At 39.5% G+C, this 24,597-nt stretch overlaps 1 protein-coding gene across 2 annotated transcripts in view; it reads right to left on the bottom strand.

The window, feature by feature from the left end:
- CTTNBP2NL (CTTNBP2 N-terminal like) overlaps positions 1-19,668 on the bottom strand; it is a 51,683-nt gene extending 32,015 nt beyond the window's left edge. Inside the window, exons 1-3 of one of the 2 annotated variants that reach the window (XM_010830802.1) lie at positions 19,593-19,668; positions 7,670-7,793; positions 3,030-3,137 (exon numbers count right to left, since the gene is read on the bottom strand). In XM_010830802.1, the coding sequence (XP_010829104.1) occupies positions 3,030-3,128 (99 nt within the window). In that variant the 5' untranslated portion in view covers positions 3,129-3,137; positions 7,670-7,793; positions 19,593-19,668. The remainder of the gene's footprint in view (positions 1-3,029; positions 3,138-7,669; positions 7,794-19,592) is intronic. The other variant, XM_010830801.1, reaches the window with a different exon arrangement.
- Between the last annotated feature and the right edge of the window lie 4,929 nt (positions 19,669-24,597).

Raw genomic sequence — 24,597 nt, forward strand, 5'->3', positions numbered from 1 at the left:
TTATAGGTAGGATTTACTTACAAACTACAGGAACTTTTATAATGCATCCCTATATACATCTAACCCTTGCCAATGGGACTTACTATTTATTTAACACCAACAGTGAACCATATGGTTTTGTTCAGACATGCAAGGTTAAAGAATAGATTTTATATCCAGGAAAAATCTCTCTTAAAGGTAAAGAGAGAGAGAGAAAAAAAAGCAAAACAAAAAACTTAAAACATAAGGGAAAAACCAATCATAGCTATTTAAGAACCAAGACCAAAACCTTTTCAACCAACTAAGCATGAATTAAGACAGAATACTAAATCGAAGAAAATCAGCAAGCTGTCCTATTAGTTCAAGAACAGCAACAGTGTTTGTTGCTAAGCAAGAGCTATACAGAAAGAATGCAGTAAAATCTTGACATACTACAGAACCAAGAACAACAATAACAAAAAAAGCCCAACCAAAAAATCACTCCACAAATAAAACAAGATTTCATTTTAAGAATCTGATATGGCAGTTGCTTTTCTCAAAGGACTTAAACAATTTTGACTCCCCACTGCTACTTTTTCTAACAATAGACTGTTTAAAGATATATCACTTCTGGTGAAGCTATTCATTTCACCTAAACTACATATAGTTTAAATCTTAGAAGAGAACTTTACCACCTACAGGCTGTATGCACAGACTAAATACAACACTTGTGCCTGATTCTGAATGGTATCTTATTTCAAAATGCTCTCTTAACTACAGCTCTTGCTTCTCAAGCTGCGCTTTCAACTTGTCAGAAGCTGCCTACAGTAACTAAAATTGGATTCACACAGAAAAAAAAATTTTCTTTTAGGAAAACACATGCAGTAAGCACCTTAGCATCTGTTAACATTAAAACCAGAAGCAGTATGTTACATAGGGCAGGCTGTAAAATTTAATAATTCACAACATTCATTTTGAAATATAGCAATCTTTTAAAACAATGGCATACATTTCCTCTGTTCAACGAATAACCATTCAGAATCTATATGCGGGTGCCGAGGATATAAGGATTAGCAAAACAATCATAAAGCTCCACAGGTTTTTAAAGCTAGAAAGCAAAGAGGGCATCTTCCAATTTTTCTATTAGAGGAAGCCATTCCTTAACCCCTATCCCAATTAGGGGAGGGCTGAGGCCCGCAAGTTTTTGTGTAAGTCAGTTGCGATATATATGGGAAACCTCTTCCTGGAATCCCAGTGCAGATAGGCACAGATCCTCAGGTGAGCCTTTTTAACATGCTGCCAAACTATTGTAGTTCCCAAATTCTGATTGCTATTTATAATAATGCTGCTCTCGGAAAACGCTTTCTGAGTTCTAAGAGGACATGAACAAAGCACTTTCTGGTTCAGCCTAGGCAGTGGAACCCTTCCAGGTCTAAGCTGGTAATTCCTATGGAGAAGAGAGCCAGAAGTCTCAGACGAGAACAAGAGAAGGAAGCAGGAAAAACAACACACTTTAGGAGTAAGGACAGGGAATGAACTCAAACTTTCTTCAATCTTTCTTTTTCTTTTCTCTTCATTGATCAGATAAATATGTGATAATAAATGGGAAGGTGTCCTGGGTGTAATCAGTTTGGGACGGGGTTATGAGAAATAGTTTTCAGGGACGTACAGGGAAAGGATGAGAAATCCCCAACAGTGACAAAAGGGGAAGACCTGTGGATGTGGCAGAAATGAGTCACCGACCAGAGTAAACGTTTATATGTAATATATGCTGGCGGGGGAGTCACTGAAAAGTTAGCCTGTTGAGGGCACACTAGAAACATCCATTCAAATGATTCGTAACCACTGACTGCTTCTTGGATATGAGGTACGTGATATGTACTGAGAGAATACAAATAAAGGGAAAAGAAGAAATGAATCCTACACCATTGGAGTACTTATAATGCCATGCAAATTACAGTGTTACACAGAAATACTAGTTATTAATCATTTATTCTTATTACAGACAAGGAAGCTTTGTTTCAGACAGACTGAATGACTTGGCCAAGGTCACACAGTCATGCTTAGTGGCAGAACAGGCAGGCTCGAGCAATGAACTTTGTATTTGACTAGGCATGTGTCAAAGCCATAAATATGTGATCTTCAGGGATGCCATGTAAACTAAGACTGAAGTAAGCAGGGAGAGGAAAATAAGTCAGACTCCACCCCCAATCAGAAGGCAACTGCCTCACGTACTCTGGAGAAATTAAACCACTGGAAATCACTCAGCACACATTACAAAGCTACAAAAAAAAAAAAAGAAAAAAGCAATAGTTTTCAGCAGAGCCTATGCTTTTTTCAGCATGCCCAAGTCTCATCTTCTTTGGCCACTTCTCTCCTTTTGGGTGTATCATCTTCCTATTACTCTCACAGATACCCTTAAGGTCTTTTCTTCCCCTCTCCAAATCTGATTTCAGAACAGACGAAAACATCCTTCCCAAGGTGTAGAAGATTCATGACACTTTAAAGAAGTTATGCCCTTATATTGTTTTTTTAAGTTAGACTTTATTTTTTAGATTAATTTTGGGTTCACAGCAAAACTGAATAGAAAGTAGATTTCTCATAATCATCTCCCCACTCCTGGGTATTTTAATAGATATCAAATAGTGAAACAAAAGTAAGAATTTTTAATCTAGGGTCTAGGGAAATCTATTCATAGTCTTAGTGGAGTCCTTGATCTATCAGATATTATATCCTGAATTATGGAATATGGGTGCATACAGATTTTTAAGAAAGCAGGTTTCATCAAGTTCTCGAGGGGCTGGCATTCAGAAACAGCTAAAGGCACTTAAGGTAAAGAATAAAGTTCAAGTCCAGACATCAGGTAGAGACTAAAGGAATTATTTGGAGGCAGAAAGGCTTTATCAGAGTCCCAAAATCATATCATATGGGTGGCTGCTATAGCAAGTATCAATGTGTATATACCAAGGCCTCTTAACTTCAACTAGGACTATAGAAATATCCTAGTTAACCAAAGAAATGGCTTTCAAACATATGATGGCCACTCTCTCTCTCTTTTTTAAAGAACATACCTTTAAAGCTTCTATAACGAGGTCCCTTGCTTCAAGCTCTCCTTCAAGAATACTGAATAGTGTTAGGAGTTCTGGCTTGCTGAGTTTTTCCAGATTCATCCTGAAAGCCTAAAACAAGGACAATAATCAGATAATCTCCAGAAGACAGAGGTAATCTGATACTATTTAAGAAAAAATAAAGTGAGATAAGAGCAAGAATTACAGTAGAAAATACTTTTAAGAAAGGAAATGGTTAACTAGGAATAAAACTACCATATGACTCAGAAATCCCACTACTGGGCATCTACCCTGAGAAAACCGTAACTGAAAGTGACACATGTACCCAGTGTTCGTTGCAGCACTATTTATGATAGCTAGGACATGGAAGCAGCCTAGATGTCTACTGACAGATGAGTGGGTAAAGAAGCTGTGGAACATACACACAATGAAATATTACTCAGCCATAAAAAGGAACACATTTGAGCCAGTTCTAATGAGGTAGATGAACCTAGAGCCCATTTATACAGAGAGAACTAAGTTAGAAAGAGAAAAACAAGTATCACATATTAAGGCACATACATGGAATCTATAAAGACGGTGCTGATGAACTTACTCGCAAGGCAGCGATGGAGACAGACATAGAGAAGAGACCTCTGGACACGGTGGGGGATGAAGAGGGTGGGGCACTGCCGTGTGTACAGCAGACAGCTGGTGGGGAGTTGCTGTGTGACGCAGGGAGCTCAACCCAGTGCTCAGCGACAGCCTTGAGGGGTGTGATAGGGTAGGAGGTGGGAGGGAGGTTCAAGAGGGAGGAGACATGTGTATACCTATGGCTGATCCATGCTGATGTGTGCAGAAACCAACACAATATTGTAAAGCAATTATCCCCCAATTAAAAATAAATTTTAAAAAAGGAAATGGTTGTAATTAAATGTAAAAATAAGAATTTTCTGATGTTAATCATAAACTGAGCAGTAAACGAAAATAAAATTCATTTTAATTATTGACTTTACCACCATTTACAAAGATCAGATTTTCATTATTTTTCCCTACTGGCATATATTCAAACATCCTAGAAGGTCTCAGAAAGAATTGTTATAGTTCAGTTGCTAAGTTGTGTCTAGCTCTTTTGTGACTCCATGGACTATAACTTGCCAGAGTTCTCTGAAACAATTAGTCACTAGTTTTATTCACTAGAAGTTCAGGTAAAATTTTGTTATAATGAATACTATTTCACTGAAAAACTGTTATACCATAAAAAGATATTCTAGTTTTAGATAACCAAACTCTAAAACTGTATATAAAACACTCTGGGATCCCTCTGAAATTGGTTGAAATCAATTTGAGCAAAGATAATGTTTGGTGGGAGTACAGGAGAAATTTTTCTTTTAAATTGTCTACTTTCCCAGAGAACATCTATCACAATATTTATATTTCATAGTAAAATAAGACTTAAGTGCAACCATGTACAAATGTACTTTTAAATGAGTGCTTAAAATATATTGTTCAAACATCTTAATTGGCCAGGCTATTATAAACTGAATTTATTTGACTTAACAAGTTCACATTTCTATGAAGTCTTGCATCTTTTAAAATACGTTAAATGGCAAATTGCATGGCACAAATTTAACCCTTTCCGTAAGACTAATTTCTCACAAACCACACATAGATAGAAGTTAGACTATGATACAATCTTTGAAGGCTCTTCTGACTAGTGTGTATGGTAAGACACATTTTATAACTTATAAAGTAGAACAAAAACTGTTTTCCCTCTCCCACTCTCTACTTTTAAATTGCCACACTCATGTAGTTTTTTTTTTTCCCAAAGTGAATCACAACGTGACTAGTTCACACACCCTCTAGTAACTCCCAATTCCTATGAGCACATTAAATTTTAGGAGGCACACAAAAGAGTCATTGATTCCTTCTAGAACTACTGCCTTTAAGCGAATGAGAGCATGTAGAAAATACATACTTCACTGTGTTGTTAGATATCCTTCCAGAACATGCTGTACGAATCTTTTGCCACACGGTAAAATACGTTCAATCTAACTTCAGTTCTAACTGCTACATTTCTAACTGGTGAGGGTTAGCAACTAGTAAGTAATTCTCATGTAAGTATTAGAGAGATACTTCACAACAGTTACTTTAAAAATAAAAACTAAAAGACAAACAAACAAAACCCCCCAAACCCACAAACCTAATAAAGCTACACTTAAAGATAGTAAGTTGGAAAAAACACATTACTTTGTAGTCAGATAGATGCCAGGTTGACATCTTCCTAGTTGTGTGACTGGACAAGTGTTCTGATTCCCAGTTTTCCTATCTGTTAATGTGAAATGATATCTAACTCATAGGATTTGCTGTAAAGATTGAGTTAATAAATACAAAACACCTTGCCAAGCTCCTGATACAAGGTGATCAATGCTTTAATTATTAGGAACTACTATCCTGAAAGAGGAGAGTGAAAAAGTTGGCTTAAAGCTCAACATTCAGAAAATGAAGATCATGGCATCTGGTCCCATCACTTCATGGGAAATAGACGGGGAAACAGTGGAAACAGTGTCAGACTTTATTTTTTGGGGCTCCAAAATCACTGCAGATGGTGATTGCAGCCATGAAATTAAAAGACGCTTACTCCTTGGAAGGAAAGTTATGACCAACCTAGATAGCATATTGAAAAGCAGAGACATTACTTTGCCAACAAAGGTCTGTCTAGTCAAGGCTATGGTTTTTCCAGTGGTCATGTATGGATGTGAGAATTGGACTATGAAGAAAGCTGAGCACCGGAGAATTGGTGCTTTTGAACTGTGGTGTTGGAGAAGACTCTTGAGAGTCCCTTGAACTGCAAGGAGATCCAACCAGTCCATTCTGAAGGAGATCAGCCCTGGGATTTCTTTGGAGGGAATGATGCTGAAGCTGAAACTCTAGTACTTTGGCCACCTCATGCGAAGAGTTGACTCATTGGAAAAGACTCTGATGCTGGGAGGGATTGGGGGCAGGAGGAGAAGGGGATGACAGAGGATGAGATGGCTGGATGGCATCACTGACTCGATGGACGTGAGTTTGAGTGAACTCCGGGAGTTGGTGATGGACAGGGAGGTCTGGTGTGCTGCGATTCATGGGGTCGCAAAGAGTCAGACATGACTGAGCGACTGAACTGATCTGAACTGATCCTCTCTCATTTTCCAAAAGAATTCTGAGAAAGGCATTACCAAAACTGGGACAGTCAAGATCAATTACTTTAGAAATCAGTGACTCTGGCTACCCTTTTGCAGTTGGGAACCACAGATAAAGAAGGATGATAGATAGCATGCTGGAGTGAAGAGTCGTGAGGAATTTAAACTACCATTTGAGTCACTTTTGTTTTTAGATGAAATCCTTCCCCCATTTCCTGATGGTTTCATGTTTTAATCTCTCTCAAGGATATTATAAAGCAGAGGAATCATTTTATATCTTTCTTCACCTCTCCCCTGATGTTAAGAGGAATAACGAGCACTTGGTAACGGGAGTCTATAAATATTAACTGCACTAGGTGAGTAAATCAACTAGGAATGGAGCCAAAATGTATTTCCTTCAATATTTTTTTATTCCTTAAATATTCTCATTAAGAAATCTGAAACTGTAGTTTAAGGAAGCAGTGTGATGAGTGAAGAATGTAGAATTTCAGTCTTAGCCCTGCTACTAACCAGCTATATGGCTTTCAGGAAAAAAAAAAATTATCTAGCTGCTCTGGCACTGAGTTTCCTCACAGATGAACTAAAATACACTAGATAATCTTTAAAGTCCTTCATGGTTCCATTCGAAACTTCCATGAGGGAAAATCAAGAATTATTTGTTAGAGAAGTAAGAATTATAGGTAAATATACAAAAGGAACTGAAACAGACTATACCTAAATCAAAGTTTTGGATTTGTTGTGATAAATATACATCCTCAAAAAAGAGTGAAACTGAAACAATCTCTAGTCCCTTTAATTATTGGGTTGGCCAAAAAGTTCATTTAGGATTTTCTCTAAGATGTTATGGAAAAACCTGATTAAACTTTTGGCCAATCCAATATAAAGCAGTCTAGTCTAAGCAAGAAAAAATTCTGTTCTTTGTCAATGGCATAAAAAACAATATTCATGTTACATCTACATTTGGAATAACTTCTGCACACAAATTTTAATATCTGGAACATTTTGCTAATATGTACCAATTATTTAGCTTGGTGTCTACAGGAAGTGATGGAGACGGAAATGGCACCCCACTCCAGTACTCTTGCTTGGCGAATCCCAGGGACGGGGGAGCCTGATGGGCTGCCGTCTATGGGGTCGCACAGAGTCGGACACGACTGAAGCGACTTTGCAGCAGCAGCTACAGGAAGTGAATGTAATACAAACATGACACAAGAGAGAAAGAAGGGCCCCAGCTGTGTAACTCAAACCCAAGAGATCTGTTTTTGCATATTCCCATAACCATTCTTTGTAAATATTAAAATTTCCCAGGTTTTTTGCTATCCTTTACATTTGAATCTAATTTCAAATAGAATGCACAACATACTGCAGTAACTTTTTGTCTGAAACATAAATGCATGATAGTAAAAGTGCACTGAGTTTTAGCATGCTAGTGATATTCCTGGGGGTGGTACAAGGAGGGGGATGGGGTGGGGTGATACTGACCTGATAACTTATGCTCACACTTTAGTCCTCAAATGCAAATTCTTAAGGTATTCTTCAGTTAAAATTTGGGAAAACTGACAAATATATTTAAAATGTCATCAGCATGGTGGAAAAATGTTCAACGCTGCAAAATAATAAGAGATTTATTGTCTACGTGACCACACTCTATAAACAATTAGTAAATCCTCAGAATGTCGACTGTCATCATAGCTGCAGAGGCCTGACAGCTGTAGGTTGATATACAAGAAAGAAGAAAATAGCCACCTCAGATGAAGCTGAGTAACACTGGAAAAAACACCAGGAATCTGCCTTCCCTTCTGCAATTATAATTAGGGAAGGTGAGGCCTTTCAAGTCTTTTTTAAGATGTCCACTGCCGTTTCAAGGACATCTTATGAATGTCACTAGAAGAAACTGACTTTGTCTACCTGAACTGACAAAAACCTATTTGCTTGAATCACTATGACTTATTCACAATGCACTCAGATTTTAAAAATAACGTGATTACAAATTTTCAAACTGCCAAATTCCAGTAAGGAAAATTCTGATCCCTTCATCTGCCAATCAATAAACAAACAAATCAATCTGTCACCACCTCAACTTTGAAGGGCTTATTACTCATCCCAGCTTCTACTTTTTCCCACTTATTTTCAAATATTAAATGTTGAATTATATGTAATTTTTGGTTTATGCTTTTCTAATAGTGTATTAGACATAGCAAACTTTTAAAAACGATAGGCCCTAAATTTTATTTGATAGAACATAATTTCCATCTTGCATTTTAAGCTTCCAAGTCCATTTGACTCCAATTTCTGCCTAATATATAAATAATTTGGTCTGAGATTTTCAGAAAAAGGCTGTTTCTAACTCTATATTCATTATCAGAAATACGACTGCCAGATTTTTGGCATGTCACATCATAGTCTACAGACTCATTCTCCACTTATTTTCTAAATGAGTTGTTACTTGTCATTGTCACTGTCCATTAAGTAACAAAGAAAAACAAGATCATTTCAACCAGATACTCAGCTCATTCCTTCCAGTAGAATCTTTCCAAGACCCAACTTTCCTTAGAGTTTAGATGCAGATACTTCTGCCTAAGGAATTTCTATAAATTTGAAATAAAAACCACTTGTGGACAAGTTGTCTGTATATATTATCATACACTGTGGTATAGCTAGCTGTAGCTATATTAAGCTTTATTGTTTTTCTAAAAAAATACACATAAATATATACAGTAAAAAGATAAAGTTATACATACTACAGTACCCTGGAAAAATAAGCCTATTTATAGACTAAATATGAAGCTTATTTTTAAGCTATTAATAAGTGATTTCAAACTGAATTTGCCCGGCTTACCATGTGATGTATTTATATGCTACTTCTCACCAAGTCAGGGCTAAGAGCCAGGAGCGCATGAAGGTCTTCCGTATAAACTTTCATGTGCCAACAGCCACAAGAAGAGAATTATGGGTATCAAGCACCCTGGTCCCCCACCTCCACTGTACCCCCTCAACACCAGTGCTGATTCTGTCATGGAGGTATGCTGCTGCGGCTTGGGCTCTGCTCACTTTACTCTGAACTGTTTGTTTTACTTTTTACTTTGGGTAAAGGCCTTTTCCCTTTACCCAGCCTCCACTCATTTTGGTTCTGGCCATGCCTTTTCCTTCTCGCTCTGGAACTCATTCTAGATGATAGCAGGCGTTGTTGCCTTTTTACCACAGAGAGACTGGGTGGCAGAAAAAGAAACACCCCAAACAACTTCTATAGCTAAGCAAGCAGTAAGGCAGGGCAGGGTGGAGTACGAGTAAGGTGTTTGTCTATCCAGTATCTGGGTGTGTGTATGTCTTTATGTGGAACTGAAGGCTTTATTTCTAAGTGGTGGGTGATATGGGACATGTAATAGAAAACGTTTTTAAGATGAGTCTTAACATATTTCCGGATATAGAAGCACCTCAAAAAAAAACAAAAAACCTACATAAATCTTTTCTTTCAAATCCACTTGGTTAGTGCGGGCACACACATACACACACACTCAGTTATCTTACCCAGGAGATCATTCTTGCAAAACTGGACAAAAATCATTTCATTATTATATACTCACGTATCAAATTTAAGAAATTTACACTTAGGCTACAACTGACTGATATTCAGGCCATTCAGTAAGTTTTCAATATAAGTAATAGAATAATAGCAAAGATGTAAAGCAGACTTGCTCCAATTATGTAAAGACTCCTTTTAGTACATATAAGCAAAACCAAAATTTGGAAGGCCAGTGAATTCTAAAAATTCAAAAAATCAACACTGACATACAAAGTGGGTGTTTTGACAGCTTTCTACTAGATAACGTACTTCCTTAAAAACCCAGTATATATGAAATTTTTAAAAAAATGTCACATTTATAAATACCAAGTCTAAAATAGATAAAAGTGCACTGCTGTTTAAAAATAAAATGTATCCAAAGCAACCTTCTATCTGAGGGTAGAAGGTGTTGACACATTACCTTGACTATCTCAAGATTTAAGTTTCCCCACCCTCTGGCACTTCTGGCTTTTCATAAAGGTTATTCACGCATCTGGGGGTGAGAGAGTGACAGCATCCCAAATTGCCCTTTTGGCATTTTAGGATTAGGCTAGTAAAGAAAAATATGTCAAAATATTATCAGGAAAGGCACAGCCAGAACCAAAATGAGTGGAGGTTGGGTAAAGGGAAGAGGCCTTACCCAAAGTAAACAGTAAATGGATCTTTTGTACGTTTACTAAAGAGAGTTGTTTTTGCTATTATTTACAAAGATTCTAAAATCAAGGTAGAAAAACAAATCTTACTAAATTCTACAACACTATGCAATAAAAGCTTTACTATAAATGTCAAGTCAATCTTCTTTCAGTTGAAGGTAAAAGATATTACTGAACTATTTGTATTCTTTGTACTTATGTGTTATAGGTTAATCGTGTCCTCTAACCCAAATTTATATGTTGAAGTCTTAATCCCTAATACCTCAGAATGTGATATATTTGAAAACAGAGTCTTTAAAGAGTGATTAAGTTAAAAATGAGGTCATGGGACTTCCCTGGTGGTCCAGTGGTTAAGACTCTGTGCTTCCACTGCAGAGGGCAGCAGTTCAATCTCTGGTCAGGAAACGAAGATCCCACATGTTACGTGGTGCAGCCAAAAAATATACAAGGACATTAGGGTAGGCCCTTATCTAATATGCCTGGTGCCCTTGTAAGAAGAGAGACTGGGATAAAAACACAGGGCAGGAAGAGACCATGTGAAGACAGGGAGAAGATGCCTCCCGTTTAGTAAGCCAAAGACAGAGGCCTCAGAAGGAACCAATGCTGTGGACACATTGATTTCTGATTTCCAGCCTCCAGGATTGTGAGAAAATGAATTTCTATTGTTAAGCAACCCAGTCTGTGGGACTTGTTACGGCAGCTCTAGCAAACTAACACAACACTGTAATCATTTACTACTGATATTTTTAAATGTTACTACTGCAACTAGATCAAAATCTTCCCCTTACTGTGAGAGTGCCTGAACAGAGAATGCCTTGCTTTGTCTTATCAGTCTGATGATAGGATTATGTCAAATGGAATGGTTCTGTAACAGTTTCAGAGAGTATAAATTTCAGGATCCTGAAATATAAATATAATATACAACAGTGCTAAGGGATTGAGATGCTTGTTTATCCAATACTCTCAATGTGTACTTTGAAGTAGGCCTCAAGAAACCAGCTCTGTAATAATGCTAATACTTGTTAAGGTTAATACTTAAAATGCTTTCAGAATTCTACTCAAAGCTGATTCTAGGTTGCCAGATTTTTTAGATTTATACTTAGGGCAGAAATTAATAATAATATAATTAAGCTTACCAATATTAATCACCACTTCCTCAGAGTTTTATTTATTTTTTCCTCAGAATTCTTTAGAATTCAAGCCAGAGTAATAATAATAAAAAAAAAACAAAACACACACACACACACACACTGAGCTAAACATTAATGTGTTCCAGGCAGTGTTCTAAGTACTTGATATGTATTAATTCAATCCTTACAACCTTAGGTGATAGGTGTTATAACCATGAACCAGCCAGTTCATCATAACCATCACCTCCATTTTAAAGATGGGAAAACTGAGGTACAAAGACTAAATAACTTGCTCAAAGTCTTACATGTAGTATGTGACACAAACAGAATTTGAACCCAAGTAGTTTAACTCCAGAGGCTGCCTTAGTAACTACTGCTACTTGGTACCAACTGCTTACATCTGATTTTCTCATTTTACCAGCTACAATGTGAGTCACAGAGCTGGAAGGGACCTCAGAAATAACCTAATTTAGGACTCTCATTTTACAGATGAAAATTGAGACCAGAGTTGTGAAGTGAATTACTGAAGATTACAGTTAAATAGTAAAACTGTTAAGATATAGTCTAATCGACTTTCTGGGACACCATGACGGATTTTTGTTTTGGTTAGCTCTGCTTTAAGACTCAGGTATCTCCAGCCTATCTCTGAGTGTGTGTATGTGTGAGAGTCTGTCTCTCTCACTAGGTGTCTACATCTGTTTCCACCAATGTCTCTCCTACATGTTGCCAACAACATTTATATATATACAGAAGAAAAGGAGGAAGTGGCCTCATGCCCATAAACAAACATTTAAGCACATCTCCCCCAAAATGGGGATGTCTGGCACAATGCTATTAAAAACAGATCTGTCTACCTGGAAATCTTGTTTATACCTTTTCAGATATTTTCACCTGGGACAAGACCAAACCAGAAGAGCTACATTAGTTAAGCTACTGGAACATACGTTAATGAAAATAAATAAGTTTTTACATTAATAATTTTTTTCATTAAAATTAAAAATATGTCTTCTATTGATAGTATCAGGAAATTGCCAGGAGTATTTACCATTTCAGGTATATTTGTTAGTGGCTTTATTTCAATGAAATTATTAGCATTATTTCAGAGAAGTAAAAATTTAGGGGACAGAGAGATGATATAGACAGGTATACATATTTCAGTGAAATTATAACATGATTTCACTGAAATATGTATACCTGTCTATATCATCTAGCTGTCCATCATCCCCCTAAATTTTCGTTTCTTTGAAATAATGCCACCATGATTTGCAAAATACTACAATGAGGGAACAATATATAGATTGATTTTATTTCCAGTAAAATGATTCATGGGCCTCAATGCTACAGGCAGACTGGGATACAAGAATGTTTCAAATATTAGTGTTGGATGAAGTTGTTGACTCCATCAAGATTTCAAGTCAGGAAAAAAGAGAGCATGTGGTATGGAGGACAAACCCTAATACGGTCCAGATATCTGTGTGTTAGCTCTGCCCATGACCTGACTCTTTCTGAACTGTATAAAAATTTCCCATAGGACTGTAATAGAAAATTATAACTGATGATGTTGTTTTGCCTTTTAAATTTTGTCTTTTAAACCAGACCACTGATTTTTTAAAAAATGTTTAACAATTTGATATCAGTTGAAAATGGCCACGAGACCTTGCTCCCAGGATCTTTGGGGATGGTAACTCTTCTGAGAGGATGTATCTAAGTAACTCTTCTAAGAGGATGTTGCAGTGGAAAGGGCTTGGACTTCTGAGTCCTACAGACCCAGGTTTATATTCTGGCTCTACAACTTCATACTTCCTTGATCCATTTAACCTTTGAGCTTTCCCTTCTTCTATAAAATGGGGTGACGATACATACTCTAACAGGATACGGAAGGGTTTATCAGGGTTAGTGACTGGTCAGCTCTCTCACTTGTTATCTCTGGACAGCATATATTTGGTTGCATCTGCAAGGATAATCAAATTTTCCTTTTTCCAATGAGTAGTCATTTTCTACCATTCATGTGTCTAATTTAGAAATCAAAACAAGTTTACTCCTTCTAACCTGGCAGGTGGATCTGTTCCAAGAAGGTGATTACCTGGCCAGTTCCTGGGGAAAATGGCTTAGGAACACACACAACATTTATTTAGGCCAATGGTATTTGCACACTACTTGGGAAAGAAAAAGGACAATCTTCTGTCTAGGCTAGTTTTTTTGTGACTTTAGGATATAAATGAAAAGCATGACTTTGCTTCCACTGCATTTCTATACCTTTTAATCATCATAATTTTAACTTGTAATACTGATAAATGGGTCTTCTAAAAACATCACAGCTATTTTTAATATTAAATACATAATGGATATGTATCTATATTTATAACCCAGCAGCAGTTATCCCATTCTACTATATCAATTCATCTATTTACATAGCTGTCTTTTGTCTCATAAGACTGCTCTTCCAGACGAATACTCTGTCTTATTCTACTTGATAAACTTAGTACCCAGCAGTCTCCGGTTCAAAGGGGTATTCAAAACAGGCTGGTTGCATAGAAATATACCATGCAATACCATGAACTACAGTCAACAAAACTGGACTTTATCTTTTAGGAAATAAGAAGCCACTAAATATTTTTAACAAGGTGACTCTCATAATAAAAGTATAGTTTTAAGAAGGCAAAAGCTTGAAGTACAGAGCTGATTTGACTGAAGAGAAACTGGAAGCAGAAAAAGCACTTGGGAGGATAACAGTGCAGGTGTAAGGTTAAAATGTGTGAACGAGGATGGTGGCAGTTAAGAATGGAAGAAAAAAGACGGATGTAAGAGACTTTGTAAAGAATGTACAGTAACTTAGTATTGGTTCTATTTAAGGAGATAAGAGGAGAAATAATCCCAGATCAGCTGAGGTTTTAAGGCTGGATGAGTAGAATGATGATGCCTTTAACAGAAACAGGGATGTTAGCAAAGGAACTGGTTTTTCAGGGGAAATGATGACTGTGATGTGAGACAGACACTGAATGAGAAGTAATCAGCCCCCCCAAGAGGAGCATGTTCAGAGTCAGTGAGTGTGGTGAAGGCTACAGGTTTAGAAGCAAGGAAGTTTTTAGGGGTGGAGCCTTTTCAGAAAATTTCCTCTGTGCCTTCGATTTGGGAACAAGAGGCAGTAAGAAGCTGATACACAGGACTGAACCAGATCTGGTTTGTACGGTCAAATATTAAACCCGTTAAGAACCAGATTGGTTTTGTTCTCACTCTAGTTCCAGTGCTATAACAGAAAGGCCTACTTAGCAGAAACCAAGGAATGGGGAACCTCTTCTTCCCCAAAACCCCCAAACTTAGTGCTTCTTTTCTCTGTAACTTACCCATCAGTTCATTCTCCTCCCCACTGTAATTTATAGCTCTTATCTCTCATTGAAACAACTCATCCCCGCTTGCTTCTCCCTCTGCACCCCTTCCTCCCCAAAGCACACTTCAGCCTTGCCTTCCCCAGCGGCTTTGCATAAAGGATCCATGCAGATGCTCCCAAGGCTCAGGGTCAGAAGTCTTTTTTTGTCTGTAAACCCCATCATCCTGTGCTCTTTTTGTTTTCCTTCCGAGTTTCTATTTGAACTCAGTAACAATTAAGGATTACATTCTTTGTGTCTCCAAAAGATAGAAAGGATTCATTTAGCAGCAGAGCACACAGTTAGAATGAAAGCTCTGGCTTTGGACCTGAAATACAGAGCTTGGAAATAGTTGGCAGGGAGAAGCCATACTACTACATTCTTTATGTCAAAGCCTGATTATAGTCCTGTTTCCCTCAACCCACAACCCCTGTCCTCGACTCCCCTGCCCTCTACTCTTAACTCCCCATCCATGGTTTCTTCTCATCCATTTTGATTGTTCTTATGAACTGCTCCTTACATTGGAGGCAGTAGAAGAGCTGTCTTCAAAAGGCAAAAAATCACTATTAATCAAAATTACCATGGAAAATCCCTTAAATCTCACAGAAAGTACAACCCTGTACCATGATCACACTATTCATGAAACCATTTATATGACACTGAGAGTGAAGGTGCTTGAGACAGTTTGGAGTGGAGTAACTGACAATTCAGAGAGAAAACATCAGATGGGTGAATCCCTTGCCTTTCTTTTTCCAGGGTGAAAAAGTTTAACGAAGATAATGCACATGACAAAATTATGAAACACACTGTAAGACACACACACTGTCCTAAAAATTCTTCTGTCAGATGTCTGAGATCATGACATACACAAGCTCTGTTTCCCTCTACTTTGGAAATGTAGCTATGTAGTCAAACATTTGAAACCAAACCAACCCATAGCTAAAATAAGATACTAATTCTTCACCTATGTTTAAATGATAAAGGAGTAAAAGAATAGTTAATATTAATTAACTCACGTGCAGTGCTAATAATAGTCAATAATACCTACCAATTATTGAGTGCTTCCTACATGCCATGTTCCTGTAATCCTTTTTTAAAAAAAGCCTCTATAAATCATTTTTAAGTCACAGCTGAGGAAATTGAGATATGGTGAAGATAGAAAACTCTGCCCTTCTCCTGGGTCATACAACAAAAGAGCAACAGAGTTGGGATTTGAACTCAGGTTTGCCTTTAAAGTCTGTGCTGTAAATTAGCACACTTTATCGCCTCACCATAAATAACCTATTTTCTCACTGAAATGCTTTGAACTAAAACTGCTGCTGCTGCTAAGTCGCTTCAGTTGTGTCCAACTCTGTGCGACCCCATAGACAGCAGCTCACTAGGCTCCTCTGTCCCTGGGATTCTCCAGGAAGATTGAATTTTTAGCTATTAGCAGCAAACATTCAGGAAATAAGAAAAAAAATGGCTTTGGTAACAGGCTGATGAGCTATTCCTGGGGTCAACCACCAGACTGGACAAACTTCCTCTAAAAATATCTCTGCTTCTTGTATCACGCCACTAAACACCAATTCAGTGGCCTAAAAATCCTTGTATCAGGTATCTGAGATCATGACACGTATAAGCTTTGTTTTTCCCTACTTATGCATCTTAGCTCTATGTTGAAATATTTAAAATTAAACCAACCAATAACTAAAATCAGACATGAATTCTTCACTGGTGTTTAAATGCTAAAGGTGTAGAAGAATATTTAATATTAAATTATTTAATTCACATAAAAAGTGAAACACCATTTCACTAAAAACACCCAAGAAACACCATTCTGCTCCACTCAGAAAAGTCAAGAATTCTAATCTTGTTCTGCGATTAACTGGCAGTACTGAAAACCTGATTCTGCCAAGACACAAATCCACTGTAGACAGTGCATTATGCCCACCACAGTCAGGCTGTATGATTCCATTCAGGGACCCAGTACAGTGTGTATGCTTGATCTGTACTTAGTCCTAGTTTAGAAAAGTATAAAGTCAATTAGAAATTCATTTTTTAAAAAAATCCCAAAGTAGATCAGAAATTTGTCAAAACCAAACTCTCAAAAACCATTTTTTAAGAAAAAACAGTTCCTAGTGTGTTCTCCTAAATTCACTTCATTCCTCTCAGGTCAGATTTTTAGAAAAATAAAATCCTAAAAAGACTAGCATTGATTACATTAATAAGTCTGGTTCAAATTTCATTCATTACTTCAAAATTATATATCTAACCAGCAGACATCTTCTAATACAAAACTCAGTATTTTAGAGTCATTGAAGATACTGGAGCACCAAAGACATCAGATCGGGAAAATAAATCAAGGCAAAAAGAAATGGACTGTTTACACCAACAAGATATGCCATATCTTATCAGTAAATTATCTTTCTAGTCTACCGGAAGGTGTCAGCTTCAAATGAAGTTCAACACCCATTAAGTCAAACTATATACTAGGCACTGTGAAAGGTATAAAGGTGAAACAAAACATACTAATACCTCCTGAAGACTTTATAATGAGATAGACTACACGTACATCAGAAAAATCTCTGCATATGATGCTTTTCTTCATCTAACACTACTAAACAGGTGTCGAAAAAGTTAAAGATTTCTACGATTCAAATGTGTATCAAACAAATCTTGCTTGTTGTGCCAAGGAATCAAAGAGCATTATTTGCTTTTTCCTTTCTGCTCATAAAGGCCCTGGCAATCACCACAACTTTGTTTTCCTGAGTCTCTTTACGTTGGTTTATTATCTTTTGGGGATTTCCTGTTCTGCTTTTAGTTTTCTGCTGCTGCTTTTGCTGGGGGGCCCTTACCAATCCATCGCAGTATGCTTGGTGTTTGCTGGAGAGACCCTCCGCAGTTTCTTCTCTGTGCCTTTTCATCGGAGATCTGGAAACAATCACTGAGTGGATCTGTGCAGAGGGAGACTGGCTCCGAAAACTTCCAACCTAACTATTCAAAATTAATTACCTTCATGACGTCTACCTTCAGAGACGCCTATCAGGAAAGTAAAAGGCAGCCCCTATGATTGCCCCCCATGATTCCAACTCCTCCAATCCCATCGTTACTATCTGACTAGAGAAAACAGTAGTAAGACAGACTTTGGATTGAAAGCAAAAGAAACAACACCAAAAAATATGGCGGATTTTAATGTATGAAAGTGCTAGCAACAGATGAGTAATGGGGAGTCGATGGCATTAACATTAGGCCAAAATTATCAATATTTTGCACCTGCTAAAATGAAGGTCTTTATGAGCACCCTTTAGAGACTCTCTTTGGTAGTCACATGTGTCTGAATAGCTAGAGTTTACCTTGCTTTTATTAATCCTTATCTCTGAAATTTAAAATGTGCTTTTAATTTTCATCCCCTGAATTTTGGTAGACGATACTGGTCTCGTAAAGCCAATCAACATCATTCATGTATATATACACACACATACACACACACACACACACACATATATATATATATATTACACATCAGTTTCTCCTGGAGGGAAAAACCCACCATAAAATAGGGGCTAGAGAGTAACCAAAGGCTACCTGACCAGATTAATCATAAACCTAGACCACTGAACCTGAATTTTCTTCAAACACTTCCTGCCTTTTGTTTCAAAAGAACTACACCTTCAAGGTTAACTGCAATCTCCCTGAGCAACAGACCAGCCCACCTAGACTGGAAGTCACTCATTCCTAATCTAAAGCTCTTTATTTAGTTATCTGTACTGCTTCACTTGAAAGCATGCTGTTATGGACAGTCCAACAATATACACTGCATTCCAACCCACAACGACAACTCTGTAGATATACAACACGCTCATTTCTTCCTGAAAATTTGATGAAAAAGGCGATTTTTCATCAAATTTTCAGGAAGAAATAGGATGGAAAGCAAAAATGAAACGCAACTCAAGCCTAAAAAAAAAAAAATCCTCAGAGGTTGGGTTCTCTTTCAAGCAATAGAGTAAAGGTACAAAGCGGGGTCGGGAAGGTTACTATTTCTCCTCCTCCAGACTCAAAAAGTCCCTAAGTAGAGGAACTCTCGATACCGCCTCCCCGCCCCCGCCGCCCCCAGCTCAATAGGAGAATAGAGAATTCAGGGGGAAGGCTCAGGAACACAGAATGGGGGATGGGAGGAACCCAAGTTGGGGAAAGCCGATTCGTCCGTGGAGCTGGCTGTCTAGGTTGGGTCTTTGATTTTTGCATCGTCCCATCTCTCTTCTTTTTGAAACACTGATTTTTATCTTATGGATGAAATTACCTCTGGTCCCTCCCTTGCGAGCAAGGACAGGTGTTGGAAGAGATGTCTGGCCTCCTAGGGGTACAAAATGGGGGTGGGGGCGGCAGTCGAAAGAATGGGAACCTGTACGCCTTCTCCCAAGGTTGAGGGGCTAGGTGAGGGGCCTTTTAAATGAGGGTTATCAGGAAATCAGCCCCTTCTGGGAAGCTAGGATTGACGGGGGACAATAAGTAGCTGCAAGCACCCTCGAAGGATGAGGAGCCGCCTCCTCAGGGAATACCGGGAGGTAGAGGAGACGGCCCCGCCCCCTCATGGGATGGGCGCGAGTGGCAGTTGGGACGATGGCGGGAGGACACCGGTGGTTTTACCCCTGTTTTTCTTTCGAGAACCTGGCCTCCCAGCCGCCGCCAAGCCCCGGCACCAACGGCTCCTACCTTTTCCCGGCGTTCAAGGTTCCTCTCCCTGCCGCCTCCGCCACCCTCTCCATCCACAGCCCCTCGAGGCCCCGCCCCTCAACAGCCAGGCGGGGGCACTGGCATTCGGCAGAGCCAATGGCCTCCTCGCCTCTCCAGCCCCGACACCAATCCGCGCCGGCTGGAGGAGGGGCTTCTCCAATGTCATTTAGGCTCCTCCCGGGGCCCCAAGATCCCTTTTGTTTGGGGAGAGCCAAGCTGGGATTGAGCTCTCGTCACTTCCGGGAGGAAGCGCAGTCCTCCTGCCCGGGCTCAGGGATGGGCTTGCGCCCCTCCGGGCTCGGATTCTGCAACTTTCCACCTCCTATGGGCTTTCTGGACCAGATGGTGGCGAGTGCTTCGTGTGTACCCTCGTGGTACGGGAAGCTCAAGAATGGGTATCGGGTGTCCTGACTGACGGGGCGCATTAACGTTTCATCTAAAATGTTAATAAATGAAGTGCGCTCTGGTGTTTAGAAAACCTGTTGTTGAAAACCTGGTAACGTGGCTTGCCTGCTCTCCCCCCCCAACCCCCCACTTTTTTTTTGGCGGGGGGGAGGGGGACAAAGCGTGTGCTAGAGACAAGGGAGCAAAGATGAAAAACGCAGAGACCCCCTCTTTTCACATTATATTTGGAAGAGAATAGTAACTTCTGGAGCCCCTGGAACCCCTGGAGTGGAGTCGCCGGGTAGCTTTCCAACCCGACTTGCTTTCCAGGTAGAAATCGAATGAATAAAATTTCTGTGTGTCAATGTTTTCTACGCTGTTTTCCAAATGAGAATTTTTGTGTCTCTGGCCCCATTGTACTGTAGGCTGCCGCAGCACTGCTGGGACAAAGGACAGTAGAGGATGCAAGGAATGTCTGTCCCTCGTGAACATAGGAATGCAGATCTCGCTGGTGGCAGCAAGCCCTTGTTTGGTCGCTAAGTCATGTCCGACTCTTTTGTGACTCAATGGGCCCGCCAGGCTTTTTTGTCCATGGCCTTTTCCAGGCAAGAATACTGGAGTGGGTTGCCATTTCCTTCTCCAGGGCATCTTCCTGATCCAGAGATCGAACCCGCATCTCCTGCATTGCAGGTGGATTCTTTACCGCTGAGCCACCTGGGAAGCCCCACAGCAAGCCCTCCAGCACCAAATAACCCAGAGAAGGGAGAGGGTGCATCCCTTCCTGAGGTCAAAGTTTCTGGCTTTCTTTTCCCCGTTCACAGATTCCAGTTCAACTGGTTAAAAGAATAATAATCACATTGCTTTAAATAAAATATAATACATGCTTACAATTATTTATAATGCATAAGTAATATGAATTAATTTCAATATATTATTTCTAATATTAACAATTATTATTAAGCAAAGCAGTACTGGGGCCTCCTACTCACCTAGGCAGACTGTCTCAAGACAGATCCAGCTCTGTCCGCATGAAGTTTGCAGTCAGGTGGAGGGATGTAGTCAGTCTGCAAACATAGGGAAGTTCGAAGGAAGGAAACCAGTATTAATGCCATTTTGTTGCATAAGTGCTCAGACAGGTCTGACGCTTTTGTAACTGCATGGATTGTAGCCACCAGGCTCCTCTGTCCATGGGATTTTCCTGGCAAGAACGCTGGATTGTGTTGCCATTTCCTCCTCCAGGGGATCTTCCCGACCCAAAGATCAAACCCGTGTCTCTTGCATTGGCAGGTGGATTCTTTACCACTGAGCCACCTGGGAAGCCCTATTAATGCCATTCAGTTCAGTCATTCAGTTGTGTCCCACTCTTTGCGACCCCATGGACTGCAGCATGCCAGGCATCCCTGTCCATCACCAACTCCTGAAGCCTCTCAAACACATGTCCATCGAGTTGGTGATGACATCCAACCATCTCATCTTCTGTCATCCCCTTCTCCTCCTGCCTTCACTCTTTCCCAGCATCAGGGTCTTTTCAAATGAGTCAGTAGTTCGCATCAGGTAGCCAAAGTATTGGAGTTTCAGCTTCAGCATCAGTCCTTCCAATGAATATTCAGGACTGATTTCCTTTAGGATGGACTGGTTGGATCTTCTTGCAGTCCAAGGGACTCTCAATTGTCTTCTCCAACACCACAGTTCAAAAGCATCAATTATTCGGTACTCAGCTGTCTTTATAGTTCAACTCTCACACCCATACATGACTACTGGATAAGACCATAGCTTTGACTAGATGGACCTTTGTTGGTAAACTAATGTCTCTGATTTTAATATGCTGTCTAGGTTGCCATTCCTGCAAGTTATTTTCATATAATGATATTTAATCTTCACACAGGAGACACGAATTTAATCCCTGGGTCAGGAAGATCCCCTGGAAAAAGGAACAGCTAACCACTCCAGTATTCTTGCCTGGAGAATTTCATGCACAGAGAAGCCTGGTGGGCTACAGTCCATGGGGTTGCAAAGAGTTGAACACAACTGAGCAGGCACGCACACACACGCACACAAATGTAAAATCTTTCCTAACCTGTAAGATAGACCATTGGTGCCTATTTTACAGAGAAGAGAGAAATTCAGAGAAATCAAGTAAAGCCATAGAACTAGTAAATGGAAAACAACGAACTTCCAACAAGGATGTGGATTCCAACTCTGTGCTATATTCTGCTCCCTATACACTTGGCTTTCAGGAGCAGAGCCGGTTCAGAGAGTGGGTCTGGATGACCTCCAACTGGCTTTAGAAACAGAAATGGGCTCCATGTCTCCCTCTATTGACTGCTGGCTTGAGAATGTCCTCTGTATGTATATTTGAAGGACAAGAGGACTGTACTGAAGGGCTCAACAGCAGCTCAGATGCTTCTGAAGTAACAAATAGGAAATACAGAACTTAAGAAAGACATCATTCCCTGTGTTCTGAAAGGCAAGATGAAGGGCCAGGGACATAGTAGATGTTCAACAAATACTGACTTCACTTGAAACAAACTGTCTGGAATGGTTGAAAACAGAGTTTAAGTGCTGGACTAGGCCCACGAATTTGAAAAATTCCATTTCCTTCTCCGCCCTTTTGCCCTGCCTTATGGGTGTGCAATGAGGAAGTGCCTCATTGCCCGACAGTGAGGCAGATGCAGAACAGGCTATTTTCTGCTGGCTTCTGAGTCACCAAGAGTTGTCCCAGTGAATCAGCTCACCCCTCCTCCTCTCCTTCCCTTTGTTAACCCACCACTACCCATTCTACTCCCAGGCTGACCTGGCACCTACTTCCTTCATAGCAACTGGCGGCTCCCCAGATTTTCTGAGCTCCTGCTGACTTTCCTCAGTGAGTGTGGGAGGACCCAGCAAGAATGAGATCATCCCTGCCTGGTAGGATTGAGTCCTGAGGGTATTCAGATTATTATCCTTTTAATTCGTCGCCCCTGGAGCTAGTGTATGGCCAGAGCCTGTGAATTTGAAGTTCAGTGATTCTTCAAATGTATAAAATGTGTAAATAAATTTAGAGTCTGGCACACAGGTGTACAAAGAGGTAGAAAGTGGGTTTGTAATAATTTCCTAAAGTGGCATAACATACCATTTTTATATCTATTATTGTATCAACTTGCCAGTAGTATTTATTAAATGCCTACTGTATGTCAGGTAACAATTTAGTAAGAAGCACTAAAGATTATAGTGTGTGTTAATTTTTCTCCAAATAAGTAAACTTCCTAGGTAGGTGTACCATGAACGTTTATTGCTGGTTTGGGGGAGGCAATGATAGAGTAAAAGAGGGCTAGACTGGAAATGTAAAAGAAAAATTGGTGAGTTCTGCTGGAGTTCTCCCTGTCACAAACTGTAGTTTCTTAGGGCTGCTGTAACAACTGACCTTAAACGGGGTGATTTAAAATAACAGAGATGTATTCTCTCTCAGTCAGGAGGCTAGGAGTCTGAAACTAAGGTTTTGACAAAGTTGGTTCCTTGGTGAGGGGTGTTGGTGGGATTGGGCTTATGGAGGGTCACACTGCTCTCCTAGCTTATGAGGGTTCCTGGCAATCCTTGGCTTGTAGCTAAATTGCGTTATTCTCTGCTTCTGTCTTCACATGGCATTTCCCCCTCTGTCACTTAATGTCTCTATCTGTCTTCTCTTCTTCTAAGGATAACAGTCATACTGGATTTAGAACTCATCCTAATCTAGTATGACCTCATCTTAGCTCATTACATCTGCAAATATCTCATTTCAAAGAAAGTTCACAATCTGAGGATGGGGTGGGGGGATGGGAAACATTCAAACCTGTGTGCAAAACTACTTCACAAAGTAACACCCCCCACTTAACTGCATTTAGCTTCACTGGTAATAGCATGAAATTAGTGACCTAATTCCTAAAGATCATTTCAGTTCTATAATTATATGATATTATATATATTATATATATGCTAGAAGCATTTCTCAAGCCTTTACTATATGGAAGGCACTATGAAATTGCTTCAGAGTACATTTCATTTAAGCCTTAAAAGAATTCCAGGAGCGAGATGTGAATATTTTCCTATTTTACAGATAAGGAAATTGAGGCACAAAGAGGTCCATGGTCATGGAATTCATAAGAGATGAACATGGAATATTTACTCAGATCTGACTCCTAAGTCCACCCTCATAATTACTATGCTCTATCATCTCTCCATCATATGAGATGGGTTAGGAAGACAGGGAATGCAACGAATATTTTAAAATTTGATTTCTGGAATACTTGGAGCTGAATAGCAATCTTCTGGGAAAGGCAAGAGAGAAGAGAACAGTGGGTGGCAAATGAAAACAGTAGGGAAGAGGCGAGCTATCGGCGCTTACCTGAGCCTCAGTTTCCTCATTTCTTAAATGGAATAATAGTTCCTTCAAGTGGGCATGAAAGTATTTGGTAAATTCTATGAGGGATGATCGGAGAAGGCAATGGCACCCCACTCCAGTACTCTTGCCTGGAAAGTCCCATGGATGGAGGAGCCTGGTGGGCTGCAGTCCATGGGGTTGCTAAGAGTCGGACACAACTGAGCGACTTCACTTTCACTTTTCACTTTCATGCATTGGAGAAGG

Source organism: Bison bison, unplaced genomic scaffold (genome assembly GCF_000754665.1).
Source record: "Bison bison bison isolate TAMUID 2011002044 unplaced genomic scaffold, Bison_UMD1.0 scf7180017864519, whole genome shotgun sequence".
Classification (NCBI taxonomy): domain Eukaryota; kingdom Metazoa; phylum Chordata; class Mammalia; order Artiodactyla; family Bovidae; genus Bison; species Bison bison.